Here is a 20,995-nt window from a genome sequence, read left to right on the forward strand (position 1 = left end):
CACGGTCACCACTCACTATCTTAGCGACAGAATGTACACTTCACCACTCACCACCAACTCCTTGATATGTTTCAGCTAAGTATGAGCGACAGAAACGCACACTTCACGGCCACCACTCACCAGTAACTTGTCTTACTCGAACACCATTGCCTCATGTACGACAATGCTGTTTCGTCACAGCAGTGTTTATGAGACCCTGTACTCTGTTTTTGCTATCGTGTTTTTTCTATTCCTATGTTTCTATGCGCCTAAAATGATGCAAGCACTCTGCTGCATGATTTGTGAGAGGAGATCTATTCCTAGATGGTTGGCCTCATAGTCCAGCACTGTGCTGCATGATTTGTCTCCAAATTTGCTGGAAGTCTAAAATGCACACAAACATGCACGCACCAAAGATACAGTTATCCACATAGACATTGGATCTGCAATTGTGATACATTGAAATCTTCTTCCCCAAAACATCGTGACCCTATGAACATAAACTGCAGTTATCTTAATGCTTTACTTACATTCACTATATATTTCCATCAAAATACAGAAGGATAATAAGTAGCCACATATATTACCATCAGATACCCTTTTTGTCTCGCATTATATTTCTTTTTCCCTGTTCTATTGCATAAGCTACTAACACCTATAATCATTGATCCACCCCCAAAATGCTTCTACCTCTTCCCCCTTTTGAAAGGAAAGGGATATTCAAACAATAACCCATACAGAGGACTGAAAAGAATTAGAGAGGACCAAATCACCAGAATAACAGGTGATTTTTTGCCGTTGATTAGGGATCACCTAGAAGAAGATTTCCATAACCCCTTGCAGAAATTGAGTGCAGACCCAGCACTGCCAGCAGTAAAGGTCCACATAACAGCAGCAAGTATAACCAGTAGAGAGAGAAACATCAGTCTGCCACCTCTTGTAACCTGAATCGTTGGAGTGCTTGGTTGTTCACTTGCAACTTGCTGTGACCTGAAGCTAGAGATGCGATGAAGTGTTCTGTTGATAACTGTGTTATCTTCACCCGAAGCTTGATGTGATCTGAAGCTAGAGATGCGCTGGAGTGTTTTGTTGATAACAGTATTTTCAATTTCAGCAGCCAATGCTGGACTGCTAGGTACAGAGTCCAACAAGGCTGATAGAGCAGCATTGAACCATGATTGTGAAGCAGTTGAGCTCCTGTTAGGTGGCTCATTTGCTGCATGAAGATTTAGAGTGCCTGCCAGGAGTTATGGACAAAATCAAATATCCGGAAAGGTAGAGTTTCGAGTGATCACACAATAGAAGTCCAAAAATTAAACAAAATAATTAAGCACCTGATGCATGTGAGGGTAAGACAACATGAGTATGCTTCATGTGGCTCCGGACATTAAGAGCAGCCTGATTGTGTGTTGTTACTTCTGTTGTATACTGATATCCCTGGTCCTGAATTCCAGTGTTACCATAATCAAAAAATTGATTTTCAGCTACCACTCCCACTGTGTCAAATGGACCAGGTAAAAAAGTATGAGCATCAGAGTATTCCAAATTGTCAAACATCCCATTTGTTGCAGATATCAAGTGCTCAGTTGCTGTACAATTTGCACTCTGTTCTACACCCTCCAGATCAAAGAAATCGTTGATTTCAAGGAACTCCTCATCAGCATCCTGGCTATTGTAACTGATTAAACCTGACACAGATCGTGGCACACTTGTCCCTTCAGAAGAATTTGTTTCTCCGCTAAATGGCACATTGGTTAGACTAGACTGTGGAAATTGACTTCTTGGCTCAGTTTGCGGATCAAATGTACTTTCTTGAACTATACAAGAAAGATTACCAACCAGAGCACCATGAGATTCATGGAAATCCCCAATGCCGACCTACACAAGTCAATAAGATGTTTTATGAATAGGAAACATTGAGTTAAAAGCTTGAATGCATATTCACAACATGCAGCTGCGTAATGCATGATTAGAAACATATTCTGACATTTGCACAAGACACCAGAAATTCATGTGCTTCTTTTAGTAAAGTTATAAACTGAAGCAATTGTATGAACACAATTGTACAATCTGTTAATAATCACACTGCAACATGATTTCTAACCATCTAAAGGTCAGATTGATACAATGAACAGGTCAGCAAGACAAACCTGGTTGAAGTTGTGATATGGAATTGGTCCAGACAGATCTGATTGAGGTTCAATCATGTCCTGGTCATTGGCTATTTGCAGCAGAAGCCCTTCAAGATCCCCAAACTCTGTGTCAGTACATTCTGCTGTTACCACGACACCACTGCTTGTGGTAGGATCCGGAGCACAAACTTCCTGCTCCCTGTGTGCATCAAGCCACACCTGATGATCGTCACACTGAAGCTGCAGTTGTGGAACTGATGTCGACAAATCCGAGAACAATTCAGCGTTTTGCTGATCATCAGACATTTGCATCAGGAGCTGCTCAATATCCCCAAGAGGGAGACCACCAGTGCACGTATTCTCTGCAGCTACCCCAGCACCACTACTAATGGAAGCATCCACTACCTCAGCCTTGTTACCCCCCTCACTAAGCCAACCCTGACTTTGACCATGGGAAGTAGCAGGTGTCGAAAAATCAAGCTGTGCTTCACCAAACTCCTCCTTATCATTTCCAATTTGTGACAGGAGCTCGTCAAGATCCTCAACCGGAAGTTCACGGTCAGCAATTTCGTGCTCCTCCACGGTAGCAGGACAATTATTGTTGTTAGGAACGGGACTAGCAGGAGCAACCGCGATCACTCCCTCCTCGTCATCCAACCAATCCTCCTCCCGAAAGGGCGCGCCGTACTGCTCACCGTTCTTGGGCCCGGCCCCGCTCTTCTGGAACAGCTTGTAGAGCGCGTAGGACTCCCTCCCCTGCGCGGCCGGCGGGAGCGCGTCGGCGAGCAGGGTGTACTCGTGCATGACCCAGTCCGTGCGCTCCCCGCGAGGGGCCCGGCCGTGGTGGTACACGAGCGTCTTCTTGTTCCCCACCGCTCGGCCGCCGCCGCCGCAGATGAAGCGGTCCTTCCCCGTGGCCTTCCAGTAGCCGTCGCCCGTGGTGCGGCTGGCGCGCGAGCCGTTGGGGTACTTGCGGTCCATCCGGCTGAAGAAGAACCACTGCCTGTCCCCCGTCTGGAGCGCCGACCTCTCTGCAGTGCAGCACCGACGAGTCCAGATCAAGAGACCGCCGGAGGGGATGCAACAGGCGATGCGATTGATTGTGGGGGGGAGGGCGCGTACCAGGGAGGTGGGAGGGGTGGGACTTGTAGACGTCGACGTCGGCGACGTAGGGGGAGGGGCGGCCGGAGACGATCCGGCGCTTGAGGAAGTAGAGGACGAGCTCCTCGTCGGTGGGGCTGAAGCGGAATCCCGGCGGCCACCGGCGCGGCGGCGGGGCCTCCATCTCGCCGGATGGTTGGTCGCGTGCCGGCGTGTCCTCTGCCGGGTCAAACCGGATGCTCCGTCTACTTAAGCTAGAATTCTCAATCTCCGTGGGCCCCGCGATCCTACGCGGCTTCCTGGTAACTTCGCGCTTCTTATTCTGGGCCCAAGGCCCAACAGGCCGTAAGACAACACAGAAAACGAAGGACGGGCACACTGCAAAGGCTCACTTGGACTTGGTCCCCCTGTTCAGTGACAAAACAGATGTACGAGCTAGCAACACTTGATCACTTGGTCTCCACTAAAGTCAGCTGCAGTTGCCCACCAACTAGGACCGCCCTATGCAGATCCATTTAGGCCAGCATACCATGGGGGGTATAATAGTAAGATTATGTAAAACCATTTGCTACATTTGTACAACTATTCGATGAACGATCATTTACAGTTACTGGGTGATGGCAGCAGCCAAGAAATGGCCAGGTTGATGAGGTCCGGGTATAGTGATATTGCAGCAAAGATGTGCTCCTTGTATTTGTGACGCTTGATCAGCAGGTCTATGTCATGGATGATGAACGCAACGAACACCATGGTGACACAGCAACCGAATCCGGTCATGTTGACGCTTCCCAGAGGACAGTTGAACTGCTCTCAAAAAGAAAAAAGAGGACAGTTGACCTAGGAGTGACACATTTAGACAGGCAATCATGCAAGAAAGAAACTATTGAAAGCATTAAGGAAGAAACTGTTAAAACATTATGTTATACCTGAATGGTCAGGTAGACCGCAAATATGAGGACATGGTTGATCAGGAAGGGGCACAGGAAGGTGACTTTGTACTGTCTTATGGCTGCCCAGAATGTGTAGATGATGAGATTAATCATAGCAACTTCTGTAAGAATCATAGATTGCAAAACCGTGATACCTGATGACAAAAAAAATACAGTTCATTACAGAGACACAAATAGCATTTTAGCATGCCAGGTCACACAACTAAATTTCGAAATCTACAACTGTATAAGATGGACAATTGAACTTGCGACCCCACGAGTTTCATCAACAAAAGTCAGCCTCGAAAGTCATAAAGATAGACAAACTCAATACTTAACCTGTAAATTGTTCAGTTGTAGAGTTGCTAAGGAGATCAAGATTTAATTCATCATCTAAATTTGAAAGTTAACTTATTAGTTGCTGTAAAAAAAAACTTCCCTGATCAACATTTAAGTATCATCCAAACATATATCTTCATTCACAGGGCACGGCATGCCTTTTAAGACTTTTAGCCTGACGGTAAATATTTGGTGTCCTTATGTCCCAGTGGTCCTTACTGCACACCAGTGTACTATTAAGCAAGCACAGGACCATCCAACCCATGACAAGAGGGGGTGAAAAGGCTAAATGTTACATTCTTTTTGAACCATCACACAGCCCCACTCCCACATCTGCTGTGTTTAACAATCTACAGGACATTTAACAATCTATACGACATGCATATCACCTGAAAACAGGACATTTAGCAATCTACAGGGCAGTGAATCACCAGCATGTCACCAGCATCATATCAACAAGCTACTGCAAGGAGATGGTCGCTTGATCCTGGATCAAAACTACTACCACCATTGTACCACAGCACACAAAGCATCAAACTCCACAAGACGGAAACGGGGATAGGAGAATGCGCCTATAGGCAATTGGGGTGAAGACGGAGGTCAGGATGCCGATGCTGAGGCTGAAGCAGAGCGTGACGAGGCCAAGCAGCACAGATTCACCGGGTGCTTCTCCCTGTACTTGAACGTCGGCCATAGCGCTGCGCAGATCGAGCATACCAAAATTAACGATACATTACAAAACTAGGGCGAGGATCGGAACATAAGAATTGTGAAGAAAGCAGAGGCGCAGTGGCGCACCGATGAAGGGGACGACGACGATGCCGGTGAGGGCGAAATAGGCGGCGACGTGGCGGGACTTGAAGAAGCGCGGGACGGTGGGCACGAAGCAGGTGACGGCGACGATGGCCCCCGCGAGCCAGTACTGCAGCAAGACGACGGCGTACACCTTCCGCACGAACGCCCACTGCTGGCGAGGGGTCCCGTCCTCCACAATCTGCGGCGGCAGCGTCACCGCGGCGGTCGCTGCGGCCTTGGGATCGGCCTTGAGTTTTGCACCCGCCTTCGCTGATGCGGTGGCCACGCCGACCTCGAGGTCAGGTTCGACCTCCGACATGGCGGCGTGGGTTTAGGGGTTTGCGGCGTTTGGAATATTTAGAGGTGTTTTGGGATCGATCATCGATGGGACTTGTGGAGAAGATGGAGGCAGATACTATACATATTCAGAAGGAGAATAGGCTACGGAGTCGGTTATACAATGACTTTCCAACCTATTCTCCGCGATTTCAAATAGTTTCCTCCGACACCCAGCATTAACATCAGCTTGGTTAGCCGTAGATCAGCAACCTGGAACGGCCGCACTGCTCGTCCGGTTGCTGCAAATCAAGGACCCTATCCTCTCAACACAGCATGTCTCGTCTTTCTCACATATAGAAATGTTCATGGAATGCAGAAAATTTATAGGAAATAGCGTAGTTTTTGCATTTCCTGTGAAATTCAAGCATTCTAAAACGAGTCTTTGATCATTGCAAGAAGCTAGCAGTTGGTATAATAGTCCATCCGTTTTTATTTGCATGTCATATTGTGTTTATTTTGATCAAATCTGGACAAAATATAACAACTATACTATCCAATATATGCATTATCAACGAATACTTCATGGTGCTATTATTCCTTTCTATAAGTCTGGTTAGAATTTGTCTAGTTTATTTTAAGACAAATCTAATACGAAATGTAAATAAAAACAGAGGTACAACCCATCTCATGGGGGAGAAAAAAGAGCGCTAGGGCGCTATGATCAGACAGTCCAGTCGCCCGTCATCCGAGATTCAGAGTTGCAGAGTAAGTAGCAGATGATCGACTGTCACGGGACAAGCTGTTGTTTTCACAGATAGGCCATAGGCTAAAACAATTATGCACCCATAAACACATGAAACAACGGGGAGGTGATAGTTCATGTACAACAATGGCTGACCTGTTGCTGCCTCAACACACAACAGCAGCACAAGCCTGCCCGCAGCCCTATACACAACACAAGGCTGACATCGTTGCATGCTTGATTGATTGATTACACAACTGAAGAAAATAAGAAAAGAAAAGATGCAATGGATACCAAGCTGCTGCCTCGCTCTAATGCTACTAATGTTACAAATAAAAATGGTGACCATGCCATCATCTACTACAGAAGTAATATTGTACAAAATGACGATCCACACAAAACGGAGCTGCTGCTCTCCAAGCAGTCATGGAATGGGGTCCCTCTGTGCACCAGGTGGTGCGGCAGGCATTGGGAAGAAATAATCGCCGGATCGAGGGGCCTCCACGTATGGACTCTGGACAGGAAGAAGGCAAGTATTCAGTCTTTTGTTTGACAGAGCAAACTTTCATGCCAAAAGACATTTTTATTCAGATACAACAAAAATGGATCGTTTCTGTTCTTGGTAGAGGGTAGAGGTACAACCAATGAAATGACAATTTATACTCTGCTTTCATTGAGTTAATGGGATGAAAGACAATCTAGGAGTTGTGCTTCGAACTGATGTTAACATAACTGGAACTGATGCTATGCCATGGCAAACTAGAGTTGGGTTTGACCACATCGAGCGCATGCATAAGCAAGTAGGCTGGTTCTCCAATGTGACGTACGAATTCTTTATGCAAAGCTCACAGGACCAGTCATTAAATCAGGTACTGGAGAAAAAATAAAAGCCACTAGTACGAAATTACAAGTGGACAGTTGGTGAAACTCGATGAAGCTGGACCCCAATTAGTCACCACGAGGTGTCGTGGATAGCAGCTTACTTTTATGGTGTTCAGGATCCCATGCTTTGTAATTCAGCTTGGCTTTCTCCAACAGAGTTAATGCCGAATTGAAGAACTTAAACGGAAAGGCACAGGTGGCAAAAAGAAAAAGAAAATAAAAGAGAGGGATGGAGCTTGCAAACTTCTCTGAACCCGATAGCTAGCAGAACCCTTACTCTACGGACTAAGTATTGAACAAAGTTTGTGGCGGCCGATGAATAGACAGCAAAAAAGGAATAAAAATAACATGATGATTTATATTTTTGATCCGATATGTTGAGACTTAGCTAATTAGCAGTGTCCTATTGAAGGGTCAAGTGGAAGTTGAAGGTGAATATGGAGGCGCACAACCTCTAGGACAAGGAGGAACTAGTTAAAAGGTCATATTGATGCCCTCTTTTTATATCTATGCTTGTCCGAGCTATATCATATTCATTTACAGTATAACTCAGGTCAGCAATGATTGACGTTTCAGATAAGTAAGATCAGCATCAAACAAGTTCTTTGCATTGTCTGAAATCTCAATTTTTCTTGACTGGAGGGAGTACTTCCCAACACCTGAAGCATTCTATATGTTGAAGTTGAACCTAGGACACATATGGCTTTTAAACAAAACAACCATGCCAACTTCTGATACTTCTTCAGATAATACCATTTACCCCCTCTCCGGTGCCATAACAATTAGCATTGGCCGCATCACCAGAAAGTCTGGCAGGCACTGGCCCCTGTCTACAGATGGGCTGACTTTTTAACACTTTTAAGTAAGGTTATTGTTGCACTGCAGTTAAATCACACTCTTGAGTCTTGATACAAATGCAAAACTGCCTTTTGTTTTTTTTTAAAGTTGCACTGGATAACTTAATAAATTTTTTAAAAAAACAGTAGAATTTAAAACCCTGCATCTGTCAGATTTAGTCCACGTTTTTTTTAAGGAAGGTTTAGTCCACGTTGCTAACACATTAGGGAGTAAATAAGACTAGTAACCCCAAGATGTGAGTGACAAAAACAATCATAGGATCTTAGGTCATAGAAAATATCTAAATATTTACCTGGGCATAAGGTGGATTTGCATCGAACATTTGATCCCTAGGAGATTTTGGTGATGAATCTGGAGAACTACCATCATTGTCATCTGAGTTATTTATTGTATTTTTCATTGCTGCTGGCTCTCCCTCGGTAGCCAGCTTAACACGCTGCAGAATAAAAACCCAGTTTAGCCCAACCAGCTTAGCCCAAGGAACAACACTGCATAACGTACACATAAAAGAACATAGAATGATAGAAACATATAAAAGGAACTGTACCTGGAATATTTTGCCTAAAGTTTTCAGTCCTTTAGCTCGAGCTCTCAGTTCCTCTTTCCTGACACTGCTGTCTTGAAGCACCTGATATTGATCAAATATTTAAAATCACCACAAGTTATGACCATGAAATTGAAGTTGGATAGAAAAAACATCGAAAGGCAGACATGAAAACAGACCATTTGACACACATGTGATAGGGTTGCCTCTATATCAGCAACATTAAGCTTCCACAAGGAATCCACCATAACACTTTTGTGAGTCTGCATGTAAGCCTCCAGTTCCTCTTCGGTGTAGTGGCACTCAGCACTGAGATGTTTCTTCAAGTCTTCCTGCAGCTGCATAAGAGCTATTGCACCTGCAGATACATTAAAAAAAGATCTCATAAGTAAATTGTGGGTCTATGCTAGCACCAATAATACATGACTTATTAATTTTAAGTGAAAATTGTTGAATTACCTGTCGCAGCTGTTACTTGTGATTTAATAAAATGCCCTTTGTTTCTGAACCATTCAGCTATAAACGGAACACCAAGATATAAAGCTTTCTTTCCAAGCTCCTTTGCAGCTTGTCTTGAGTACACATAACCAATAGTACTCAGCATGTCAACACCATATGCTGCAAATAAGAAAAATGGGACCACAGACTAACCCTCAGTTAATATATAATTGTACTCAGGCTATGATCTTAAAATGGAAAAGAAGTGCTACTGAATATTGTTTTGCTATTTGACTCGTATAGGGATACATTGGAAGAAAAGGGTGAGGGGGATAAAAGATTCTAAGCTACCAGGCTGAGCTAAAAGCAGAAAAGGCATCCAAACTGTTGAGTTGTTGCGTGGACATACAACATAGCAAGTGATAAAACGGTTATCATGAATATTCCCTGGAGGTGGATGAAGGGCTATAATGAACACATACCTGCATTAGAGAGTCTAGTCACCTCAGCTTCAGCATGCTGGATAAATTCCTCTTTGTTTCCTTGAACATAAAGGTGCAATCTATTCTTCAGTGCCTCTGCTAGCTTCTCTTCCCTTTCCTTCTGTACAACCTACAGTCATAATTATATCCTTAAATAAGTACTACCGCAGATTAGACCAAAAAAGGGCATGAAAAACACCAACCACCAAATTCAATAAACTGAATTTGGAAGCGCTAAAAAGTTTTATTATTGAATATTCAAAGCACTTGTAATGAACACAAATTCAGGTAGCACTTCTGTACAGCTGCAATAAATTCAGGTAGCATTTCCACACATCTCAAATGAAGAAAGATTATTCACATCAAGCATTAATATGGAGTGCCGCAGATTGAAGATTTCTCATTACAATAACAGGATTTAACAAAGTAATAGGAGAAATACAAAACATTCCCATGTATGCCCTCTGAGTTGGAGCTTCTAGTGTCAGGAGATTCCTTTCTCTGAACAATAGTTTCAGTTTCACTATGAAATTCTTGAAGTAATACTTAAAGTATGTAACTGTTGACAGCCAAATTTGGCACCTGCTGAGGTCGACCGGTCTGACCGGTCGGGCCGACCGGTCTGACCGGTCTGGTCTGTACAGTCCGAGTAGAATTAGGGTTTTTGTAAAGAGTCCTCATGTAATCCTACTCGTGAAGGGGTACGTCTTCCCCGGCCTATAAATATAAAGGCTAAGGCCGATTGAGATTAATCACAATGGATTCACACATTTATCATTTACCTTTTACCTTTAAACCCTAACTTTTCCAACCCCATCTGCTGTTCTTCGCTCGTCTCCACGGCATTCGAGGCGTTCTGAGTGGCTTGCCGACCTCAGAGCAACCCTAGCTCCATTAGCTCCGACGGGGTCCCTCCCGAGCTCTTGGTTCTAGGTCTTTGCCGTCTTCCTGGAGTACTGGTCTGACCGGTCCGCTATACCGGTCTAAACGGTCGGCGCAGGGAGGCTGCTGGTGTTGATCGTTTTGACGATCTTGCTGCGCGTTCTAGCGTTTTCGAGTGTGTTGGCGCAAATTAGTGTCAACACACTTTTTGGCGACTCCGCTGGGGACAGATTAATCTGGTTTTTAAACCGATCTAATCTAGTTCTCAAAGAAGATGGGTGTCATCACCGACCTCGACGAAGGCAACATCTCCACATCTATCGAGGAACTCAGCGAGGAGGAGCGCCAAGAGTACTTGGTGGTCAGGGAGCACTTCAAAGCACAATTCTTGAAGGGATTCAAGAAAAATCAGCAAGGCCAGATCACGAGGGTTCAAGACTTCGTGATGCCCTCCTTCACGCTCAAGAATAAGCAAGTCGAGGTAATAAGCAATGTAAACACTTCATCTTCCGACTTGTTTAGCCAATTATCATCTATTATGGATAAGAAAATTGCTGATATATATAAGCCCATGAATGATTTAAAAGATCAAATAGATATCATGAAAAAAGGCAAATCCGTAGATGGTAATTGTGCTTTCCAAACTGTTAATTCATCGGCTATACTAGCATCTGTTCAAGAACCACTATATGGCATGCCGACGAGCTATTTTGCGGGGCAAACATCACCATTGCAGCTGGTACAGCCGAATGCGGCTGGACCGGTCAGACCGGTCCAACAGACCGATCAGACCGGTGTGATGGTGGTCAGCCCAGTAACATCTACACCGAACGTGTCTACTCTTTGCTCGGCAATCCTTAGCCGAACCAATGAGATGACAAATTGTGTCCAGCCTTCTCCTTCACAAGAATCTGGTTCTCCACATGAACCGATTTTTGTTAATGTACATGAAAATTCTGCGGGGCATGCACCGATAAGTTTGGTTCAAACGATGCTACAAGATAATCCTATAGAACATCGTCTTACTTCTGTAGCACAAGCATCCACGAGTGGTAGATGCAAAGCCGATCCCGCTAGGTTAAAAGAGGATCCGGCTAGTGCGATGAAAACTAAATTCGATGTGGATATAGGTAATTCTACATTATACCAAAAGCCATATCCTTCTGAATTTGATTTAGTTTCTTTTCCTGCTGGTTGTTGTGTTCCCGATTTTGTGAAATTTAGTGGTGATGATAATAGAACAACTTGGGAGCACATTGACCAATATATCTTACAACTGGGAAAAGCTGGTTTCCATAAGGCTTTACGCATTCGCTTATTTTCATTATCTTTGACTGGAACCGCTTTTTCTTGGTTTTCTTCATTGGCCTCGAATTCTATTCAATCTTGGAATCAGTTGGAGCGTAAGTTTCATGATCGTTTTTATAATGGGCACAATGAAGCTAAACTGTCAGATTTGGCATCGGTTAGGCAAGGCCAAGATGAACCTGCTTCGGATTACTTCCGAAGGTTTAAAGATATAAAAAAACCGATGCTTCAATTTAACAGTTTCTGAAAAGGAATTGGCTGATTTGGCTTTTGATGGTTTGCGTTCTTATTTGAAAAAAAGAACTCGAAGGCTTTGAATACTACACTATTAATTATTTGCACATGAAAGTCTTGGGTTTAGAATTTAGACTCCAGAGCGCAAAAGATGCCCATAATACTCATCGGTCCATACATGTCGATTGTAAATCTGATTCGGACGATGAGAAAAAAGAAGCTTATGTTGCTGAATTCATATGGCCATCCGATGCAAAGCCATGTTCTTGTTCATCGCTTAAGCCGATTCCAAAGAATCAGCAAGAACAAGCTAGTTTCATTTTTGATGTTTCTAAGTGTGATCGTATATTTGATGAATTGTTTAGAATCGGAAACATCAAGTTGTCTCATGTCATACCGTCGCTTGAGGAGCTGAAGCGGCATGCATATTGCAAGTGGCATAATACTTTTTCTCATGCAACTAATGATTGCAATATCTTTCGTCAAAAAATACAATCGGCCGTTAATGAAGAACGATTGGTAATGCATGAGATAAAAGATGACAAAGCGTCATTCCCTGTCCATACGATTGATTTGGATAATGTCAAGGTACTCATTCGGCCGGAACAAGCCGAATGAGCAAAAGGGAAAAATATTATCATTGGTGAGCCAAGGCCGAAAAATATCAATGACAAGATTCAGACTAGGGAAGTGACGATGGAGAAGACTCCTGATGGAAAGGAGTCACTGAAGATCACTGTCAAAGCTTCAAGGCCCGGGGGGCAAGAAAGTTCCTCTCAAAAAATGAGTCGGCCTGCAACTCAGGCACGACCGGTCAGACCGGTCGCCTCAACCGGTCAGACAAAAGGCCGGCCCAGAACTTTCAAGCCTAAGCGGCCGGAAGGAGGTACTCAGAAGGTTAATGAGTCAAAGGTGCAGGGAAGTTTTACAAAGCAGAAGCTCACCTTCGCTCAGCTACTGAACAAGTACACAAAGACTGTTCCAAAAGATCGGCCACTAAAAAAACCAAGTTCACCTTCACGTCAAGGCAAGCGTTCTTCTCCTAGGGGAGAATCCAGCAAGCGTAGGGGTGATAGCACTACATTATTCCCTCATCAGAAGATGTGTACTACCACGCCATGGGCGTCACCGGCATCGGGTTTTTCTTGTCCTATATGGGGGCATGAAGGAATTTGGATGTATTGTTATCCGATGCTATACTTACCATCTCACCACAGGGAGGAGGATCACAGAAGGCCTGTGTTCGGCAAGGTTGCACAACCAGTGCATGACCAATTGAGATCCAATCGATCAGGTCAGAGGCGGCAGCCTGCATCGGTCAGACCGGTCGCCATTGATCGGTCAGACCGGTCTCATCAGAGGCCGGACAAAGCTCATTCTCCGAGATAGGTCTACCATGTCAAGGAGAAGAAAGAAGAGGTACAACCCACTATTGATCCAAAGAAAGCTAAAGCCGATGATGTTGTGCAAATCGGCAATATCAAAGTGGTTGTCAATGATGCGGGTACAAGGCCGATGGTTTTTGGTAAATCGGTCAATCCTTCTATCCAAAGGCCGATCATGGCCAATGATCATGAGGCCAGTAGCAGTAACTCGATATCAAAGTACTTTCAACCAAGATGGTGTCCTTCAGGGTTGACTCGTACTCAAAGAAGGAAGCTGCAACGTCTACGTGCTCAGGAGAAGAAGGAAAAAGAGTTCAAGAGGCTGAGGGACAAACAATCCAACCACTACAAACCAATGGTCCCTCAAGGCAAGGTATGGAGGGTCAAAGCAGTTGACCAGCCAGCACGACCGGTCAAACCGCCTCAGGAGACCGGTCTGACCGGTACAAGCGACCGGTCTAACCGCCCAGAGCAACCGGTCAGACCGGTTGAGGTTGCAGCAGAACAGAAAGCCGAATCGGCAATGCCTGTTTCGGTTCCTTGCGATGGAGAAACACCGCTAACATTCTCGGTACAAGGCAATGAGGAGCTAGTGGATCATGAGGCTACACCAAGAGAGCAGCAATATGGAGCTCGACGACATTTAAGTGCTTGGGGGGCAAAATATTGGCAAATGATAATTTACCTCATGAAGTTTCTATGCAACAGATCAGTTTGCAAGGGGTTTGCAATTTACCTCATGAAGTTTCTATGCAACAGATCAGTTTGCAAGGGGCTCTCAAGACTTTGATCTTGTATTTGAGGTCTTGAGCTGGTTGAAAATTGCAACATCAGCGGATAAAAGCCGAATTAGGAGTTTTTCAATTCGAGCTAGAAAATTGGCAAACTATTTGTAATAAGACATATTGATGCTCTTACTTCTATTCTTCGGTTAAAGAATGAAACCGAATTTACTTGGGGGGCAGAATAGCAAGAGGTCTTTGAAAAGATCAAGGTTTATTTGTCTTCACCACCTGTGCTCAAGGCGCTTAAGAGAAGGGTTCCTTTCAGGCTTTATGTGGCTGCTAAAGACAAGATCATTGTGGCTGTTTTGACTCAAGAAACCGAAGACAAAGAGTATGTCATCACTTATATAAGCCGATGACTTATTGATGTGGAGACAATGTATACTTTTACTGAGAAGTTATATTTGTCTCTCTATTATGCTTGTACCAAATTAAAACATTATCTACTATCTACTACTTGCATAGTAGTATGTCAAATCGATGTGCTCAAGCGCATGTTACAAAAGCCGATTTTAAGTGATAGAATCGGCGAGTGGGCTTATGCTTTAGTTGAGTATGATTTGGCTTGTGAATCCTTGGAATCTATGAGAGGTCAAATCATAGCGGATTTCATTGTTGAGCATCGGATTAATGACAAGCATGATCTAGAAGTCGGCTATGTTACTTGCACACCACGGAATTATATTTCGATGGATCGGTTTGTGGTGATGGTCAAAGAATTGGTGCTGTCTTGATTTCTCCAAGTAGTGGTATTCTGAGTTCCCAAACCGATCAAAGGAGGATTGTATAAATAATCAAGTTGAGTATGAAGTCTTCTATTTGGCTTGGAATTCTTGCAATTCATGGGCGTGAAGCATGTTGAAGCCTTTGGAGATTCTCTTCTGGTGGTGCAGCAAGTATCTAAGGTTGGGGATCTGATTTGGAAGACAATTTTGCCTCTTGGGATGAAAAGCAACAAGTTTGGCAAATGGTCGCCAAGTTGGGAGGGTCCATACAAGATTGTCAAAGTTATCTCCGGAAATTCGTATATGGTGGAGACGGTGCAAGGTGAACGTCTACCCAGGGCTATCAATGGGAGATACTTGAAGAAATTCTATCCTAGCGTTTGGCAAAGTGCGTGAAGACGAAGACGGCCGGTATTGGATATCGCCCTTAGTTTTATTTTAAGAGTTGTATGCTCTGTGTAAAATATGTACATCAAGATAGTTCTTGCTTTTTGGCTTGTGAAACTCACCAAAAAGCAGGGGGCATATGTTGACAGCCAAATTTGGCACCTGCTGAGGTCGACCGGTCTGACCGGTCGGGCCGACCGGTCAGACCGGTCTGGTCTGTACAGTCCGAGTAGAATTAGGGTTTTTGTAAAGAGTCCTCATGTAATCCTACTCGTGAAGGGGTATGTCTTCCCCCGGCCTATAAATATAAAGGCTAAGGCTGATTGAGGTTAATCCCAATCGATTCACACATTTATCATTTACCTTTTACCTCTAAACCCTAACTTTTCCAACCCCATCTGCTGTTCTTCGCTCGTCTCCACGGCGTCCGATGGCGTTCTGAGTGGCCTGCCGACCTCAGAGCAACCCTAGCTCCATTAGCTCCGACGGGGTCCCTCCCGAGCTCTTGGTTCTAGGTCTTCGCCGTCTTCCTGGAGTACCGGTCTGACCGGTCCGCTATACTGGTCTAACTGGTCGGTGCAGGGAGGCTGCTGGTGTTGATCGTTTTGACGATCTTGCTGCGCATTCTAGCGTTTTCGAGTGTGTTGGCGCAAATTAGTGTCAACAGTAACAATAACAACAGAACACCGTGAACTGCTTGCATAGTATATACTATATAGTGAGAAGCTAAAAAGAAATTCATAGTTTTATAGAAACAAACAGCTATGAGTTCCAATCAAGAATGAATTTGTCAAATATAATGGAATGCCCATTAATCATTCTGGAAAAGAGCCATACTCGCATTTGCTCTTGCAACTTCCTGGCATCGATTTGTTCGTCTTCACTAAAACCATCAAGTGAAGCCATGGATGCCATCGCCAGTTGACCAATGTAATCCTCAAAGAGCTCGCTACCAAACAGCATTGCAAATATTGCTGCAGGATCAATAATGGCTTCCCTGTAGAACATTAACAAAATATGTTAGAATGAAATCATCTGACAAGATTTGACAGCATATGGGATCAAATCACCAATTAATTGTCGGAGCTACAGCTGGGAAAAGGAGGGAAAAATCACTGTTGAATCTCTAAGCGCACATAAAGGAAAACTACAGATATGAAACTACAGATATGTTCTTTCTCCTTGACGGCTCCAGTTCTTTAAATAAGATTTTAACAGTGTAACATAGTGTGAAGTATTTTTCAATACGTACGTTGAAATACCAGATTTCCCATATGAGTCATAGGCTTGACGCTGCGCGGGGTCACTGAGTACTTGGTATGCCTCCCCCAATTCCTGCAGTTGCAATGAAGATGTGATTCCGCTTTTGGTCAGTATGATTTGTGTAATGATGACAGATAGTATCTCAAAGCAACAAGATGGTCTGCATCGATGGTCAATAAATTTCAAGTGACTTAATAATGTGCTAAATGCACTTGGATGATGGCTTTTAATACAGTATTGGTTTCTACCATGAAGTCATGAACAATGAAACATTACAGCTACTCCATACACGCCTACATGCCACAGGGGTACCTACCATAGTTTATTCATTCATAGATTCACCAGATGCTGAAACACAGAAAATGCTAGTACATTTTGGAAAACGATAGGAGCAGACCAGAAGGAGAAGCGTGACCACCATATTCCGACATGTAACAACACGGCAACATTGTTCTAGACAACTTCCAGCTTGGCCACAGCGGCATGGCAGTTACAGAATGAGCAGTGGGATCGAGCAGCTGCGGTTTGAGAGCTGAACAAGTCGGTGGAGCAGTAGGAGGAGCAGGAGAGAGAGCCGGGCGAACAGACTTGCCTGGAACTTCTCCGCCGCGAGCGGATCATTGGGGTTCTTGTCCGGATGGACCTGCCTCGCCTGCAACACCAGCAGAGAACACCGAAATGAGGCCAAATCACCACCTGATCAAACGGCAAAAAAAAACCTCAGTGTGGAGGGGGGAAGCGCGCGCGCGGCACCTTGACGTAGTACGCCTTCTTGATCTCCGCCTCGGTGGCCGCCGGGGTCACTCCCAGCACGTCGTAGTACCCCGTCTCCCTTACCATCGAACCAATCTACTCCTCTCCTCAAGCTCCGCGCTCCGCCCCGCTCCGCTCCACCCTCCCTCCTCCCGCCGCTTTGGCTCGATCGGAGCCCTCCCGAGATCTCCGCCCGCCGCGCAGCGCGCACCGCCCCTCCCCTCCCCTCCCCTCAGCGCGGGTGGTGCGAGACAGCGAGAGAGGGGGGCGAGGTGGCCGGCGCTGCAATGCTCTGGCGGGCTGGCGGCTGCCGGGGGAATCCGACCATAAAGCGCGTCGAATAATTCGCGTGCTTTTGCCCCCCTCCTCGCCACCGTACTGTATTATAATGCGGGGATGAGTCACATTGACATGGAATTCCGCTGGTCAAAATCGGGGCTCTCCCCTCCCCTCGGTAAAACCCCACCTCGTCTCGTCCCCCAACCCAAGACGAGCCAGCTCGAGTCTGTTTAGACTAATCCACCAGCTAATCCCGCGGGTTAAGCGGGTGATTATCGCGCTGGTAACGTGGCGCGTGGTGGAGCGGGGGGACCACATGGCCGGCGCTGACCCCGCGGAGTCAAGCAAGAGGGGGGGGGCTTGGGGATGACGGAGAGGGAGAGGAGGAGCAACGAAGGCCCACCTGTCAGAGACTTGGTTTCGAGGCCCGTGGGTCCCAGGTCCACGCACTCGAACCTTTTGGGAAGCATCCAGTGATGGAATTGCTTGGGTTGGGTCTCGAATGAAAGTCGTCAGAAACTTTTGCATCGCCTGAGTTTTTTTTACAGAAGACAACACCATCATCATCGTCTAGAAGCAACAACTTGTTCCTGCACGCAGCTTTCCTCTGAAAATGAAGATAAATGGTTTTCGCCGCATATAGTAAGACCCTGTTCGCGCCGGTCATTTGGAAGGCTATTCCCCAATCCACGACGCGTCAGGAACCGGGTCGCTCCGCTTGGCTTCGCTGCCGCGCCGCACGCGAGGCAGGGAGAGGCTGAGTGGATGACTGGATTCCCTGTCCGAAAGGGTAAAAGGAAGGTCGGGCAGGAAGGATGGATGGGCGGTGGAGGCGCGCGCTTGGTTGCAGGAGGGCAGGGCGTGCGTGGAAAAGCCGTTGGTCCGACGCCCCCTACAGGCTACAGCTCCGAAAGTCTTCTGCCTAATCGCGGCCCCCGGCCGGGCCTGACCCCCGCGCGAAACGCGCATGGGCAACGTGTTCCGAGGCAACCTGACCCGTCGCACTCAGCTCCGAGGAGGCAGCGAGCAAATGAGGCCCTGTTTGATCATTCTACACCTTAAAACACGCTTTTCTCTAAAAAAAGAATTTCGTATGGATGAAATACTAAATGAAGTCTATTTGTAAAATTTTTTTAAAAATGAGTGTAACTTTCGCGACGAATCTAATGACAGTAAGTAATTGATGATTGTCTACAGTGATGCTACAGTAACTATCTTCTAATTACGCGGTCAAAGGCCCCATTAGATTTTTCAGGGTTCCTAACACAGAGGTTGTGAAGTTAGTTTTGCAAACTATTTTTATTTAATATCAATAATTAACAGTCAAAGTTTTCTAGCACAACTTGCGCTAGACAACAGGCCGGGAGAGGAACGTTCTGTACGTTGCCGAAATGGGCGGGTGGTCTGGGCCGGCGACGACGACCCTTCATCGTTAAGGCAAGGCAAGGCAATCCGTCGGCATGTTTTTTGACCCGGAGTATGTTTTTCAATAAGAGAAAGCTATCAGCGTGTTTTGGTGGAACCCTTTTCATTTTTATTTTTCTTTTGCAACTGATTTCGAGTTGTGGACTTCGATCGGATTGGAATAGATCGGGTGATTCGGAGTGCCTAGTTGCTGACTGAGGCCGTGTTTAGATCGGGGGAAGTGTAAACGCAAAAAAAATTTGCGTGGGAATATTCCCAATTTGAAGTACTAAATGAAGTCTATTTAAAAAATTTTTTGCACAGATGTGTTGTAAATCGCGAGACGAATCTAATGATGCTAATTAATCCATGATTAATCAATAATTAGTGGATGGTTACTGTAGCATCACTGTTGTAAATTATGGATTAAGTGGGCTCATTAGATGCGTCTCGCGATTTACAGCCCAACCATGCAAAAAGTTTTGTAAATAGACTTCATTTAGTACTTCAAATTAGCAAGATTTCTTTTCATTTTTTGTGTTTACGGGATGGGATCTAGACACACCGTGAACAACCATCATGCCAGACCATGCAGCCGAACACTGTAGCTGCAGGGTTTCGGCGATGGACAGCAAGAGATTTCAGACCAGAGCAAGCAGTCGAGCACTGTACACTGTTCGGAAGTCCGTGTGTTTCAAGTTTGCCCAGGCCTGGATGGCCGGATCGGGGTTTAAATTAACCGACCGGTCCGGTCAAACCGGCGGGTCCGGTACTGGTATACCGGACCGGTTTGGTCGGAAACCGGTAGAAACCGGTCAAATTCAAATTTTAATTCAAAAAACTCAGTTTAACCGATTCGTACTGGTATACCGGCCGGTTTGACCGATTTGAATTCAAATCCAAATTTAAAATCGCATGTGCAACCGGTTTGGAAAGGTATACCAATTGGTTTGACCGGTTTACCAAGTGGGTTTTAATGGGCCGTCTCATTTTTTTCTTTTTCTTTTTTGGTTTAACTTTAAATGTCCGAAAAGTATGTTAAACGAACGAATTTTTGAGAAAATTTGACACCATTAGATTCGTCGCACCTTAAAATATTTTTAAGATTTTTTTGAGAATTTTTTATTTTTTAATTCAAATTTGAATTTTGAATTTGGACCGGTTTGGTACCGGCCCAAATCGGAACCGGACCGGTTCCCACCGGTTTTGTAAACCCTGGGCCGGATCCGTCTGCTGCTGCATCCCACCCCCGGGTCCTCGCAAACCAGAACGGCGCGAGCACCAGATGAGCCAGGGATCTGGTTGTTGGGAGAGCTTGATTAAGTATCCCTGGCAAGCACCATCGCGCCCACCTAATTGCGATTTGATTATTCACGTGACAAGCGATCTGCCTTTGAGCTGTGAGCTTGTCGCTTTCAGAAATGGACACGGCGATGATTCGTAATGTCTACGAGAAGTTAGTTTTCTTCTTTTTCGGATCGAGACTTTACCCTATTTCATTTGGCAACGGAAATACAAGAGTTGGGGCCCAACAGGACTCATAAGTTACTTACAATATTCATAAGTTACTTACAATATTATTAGGGAAAAGTGCATCATCGAAGCTGCGTGTTTCCTCGTCCCAGATGTTAATGCAAGAGGTAACACAGTAACGCACGGGTTTATCCTGGTTCCGGCCACGTGGCCGTACGTCCAGCAAAGGGGTGTGCGAGGGCACTGTATTATCATGCACTAGGAATGCTTGTAGTAGGGGGTACAAGTGAGGCGAGAGAGTGAAGCACCCCGACCCGAAGATCGAGGCTAAACCATATATTAATTACCGAATAAGGTCTCCGGCATAATACATGTTACATCAAGTGGAGTCCAGAGTCATACAGAGCTTTATTTAACACGTACATGAGGGGTAAAGTGACAACACAACACTACACAGAACAACCATAGGATAACTACTAGCATAGCGACATGCAAGACTAGCTCTTCATCCAACACGGCTCCACTCGATCAGCTTGGGTGCGGACACGATCTACTCGTAATCTTCAGGTACAAAGTCAGGATCCTCTGAAAAAAAGATAATCAACAAGGGTTGAGTA

At 45.2% G+C, this 20,995-nt stretch overlaps 3 protein-coding genes across 3 annotated transcripts; all 3 read right to left on the bottom strand.

The window, feature by feature from the left end:
* Positions 1-396: 396 nt before the first annotated feature.
* On the bottom strand, positions 397-3,443 carry LOC120683475 (NAC domain-containing protein 17-like). Its single transcript, XM_039965556.1, has 4 exons — positions 3,234-3,443; positions 2,130-3,142; positions 1,314-1,857; positions 397-1,216 (listed from the first exon to the last, which is right to left on the bottom strand). Exons 1-4 carry the CDS (start codon positions 3,394-3,396, stop codon positions 789-791), a joined length of 2,148 nt encoding a protein of 715 aa, XP_039821490.1. The 5' UTR covers positions 3,397-3,443; the 3' UTR covers positions 397-788.
* Positions 3,444-3,809: 366 nt separating this feature from the next.
* Positions 3,810-5,594, bottom strand: LOC120695409 (protein LIFEGUARD 2-like). Its single transcript, XM_039978668.1, has 3 exons — positions 5,279-5,594; positions 4,139-4,296; positions 3,810-4,016 (listed from the first exon to the last, which is right to left on the bottom strand). Exons 1-3 carry the CDS (start codon positions 5,592-5,594, stop codon positions 3,810-3,812), a joined length of 681 nt encoding a protein of 226 aa, XP_039834602.1.
* Positions 5,595-6,339: 745 nt separating this feature from the next.
* On the bottom strand, positions 6,340-17,655 carry LOC120683484 (chaperone protein dnaJ 10-like). Its single transcript, XM_039965564.1, has 10 exons — positions 17,223-17,655; positions 17,062-17,121; positions 16,459-16,541; positions 16,044-16,203; positions 9,501-9,630; positions 9,040-9,198; positions 8,760-8,938; positions 8,584-8,664; positions 8,329-8,472; positions 6,340-6,810 (listed from the first exon to the last, which is right to left on the bottom strand). The coding sequence occupies exons 1-10, from the start codon at positions 17,307-17,309 to the stop codon at positions 6,721-6,723; spliced, it is 1,173 nt and encodes a 390-aa protein (XP_039821498.1). The 5' UTR covers positions 17,310-17,655; the 3' UTR covers positions 6,340-6,720.
* Between the last annotated feature and the right edge of the window lie 3,340 nt (positions 17,656-20,995).

The sequence above is a fragment of the Panicum virgatum genome, chromosome 2K, assembly GCF_016808335.1.
Source record: "Panicum virgatum strain AP13 chromosome 2K, P.virgatum_v5, whole genome shotgun sequence".
In the NCBI taxonomy this organism is placed as follows: domain Eukaryota; kingdom Viridiplantae; phylum Streptophyta; class Magnoliopsida; order Poales; family Poaceae; genus Panicum; species Panicum virgatum.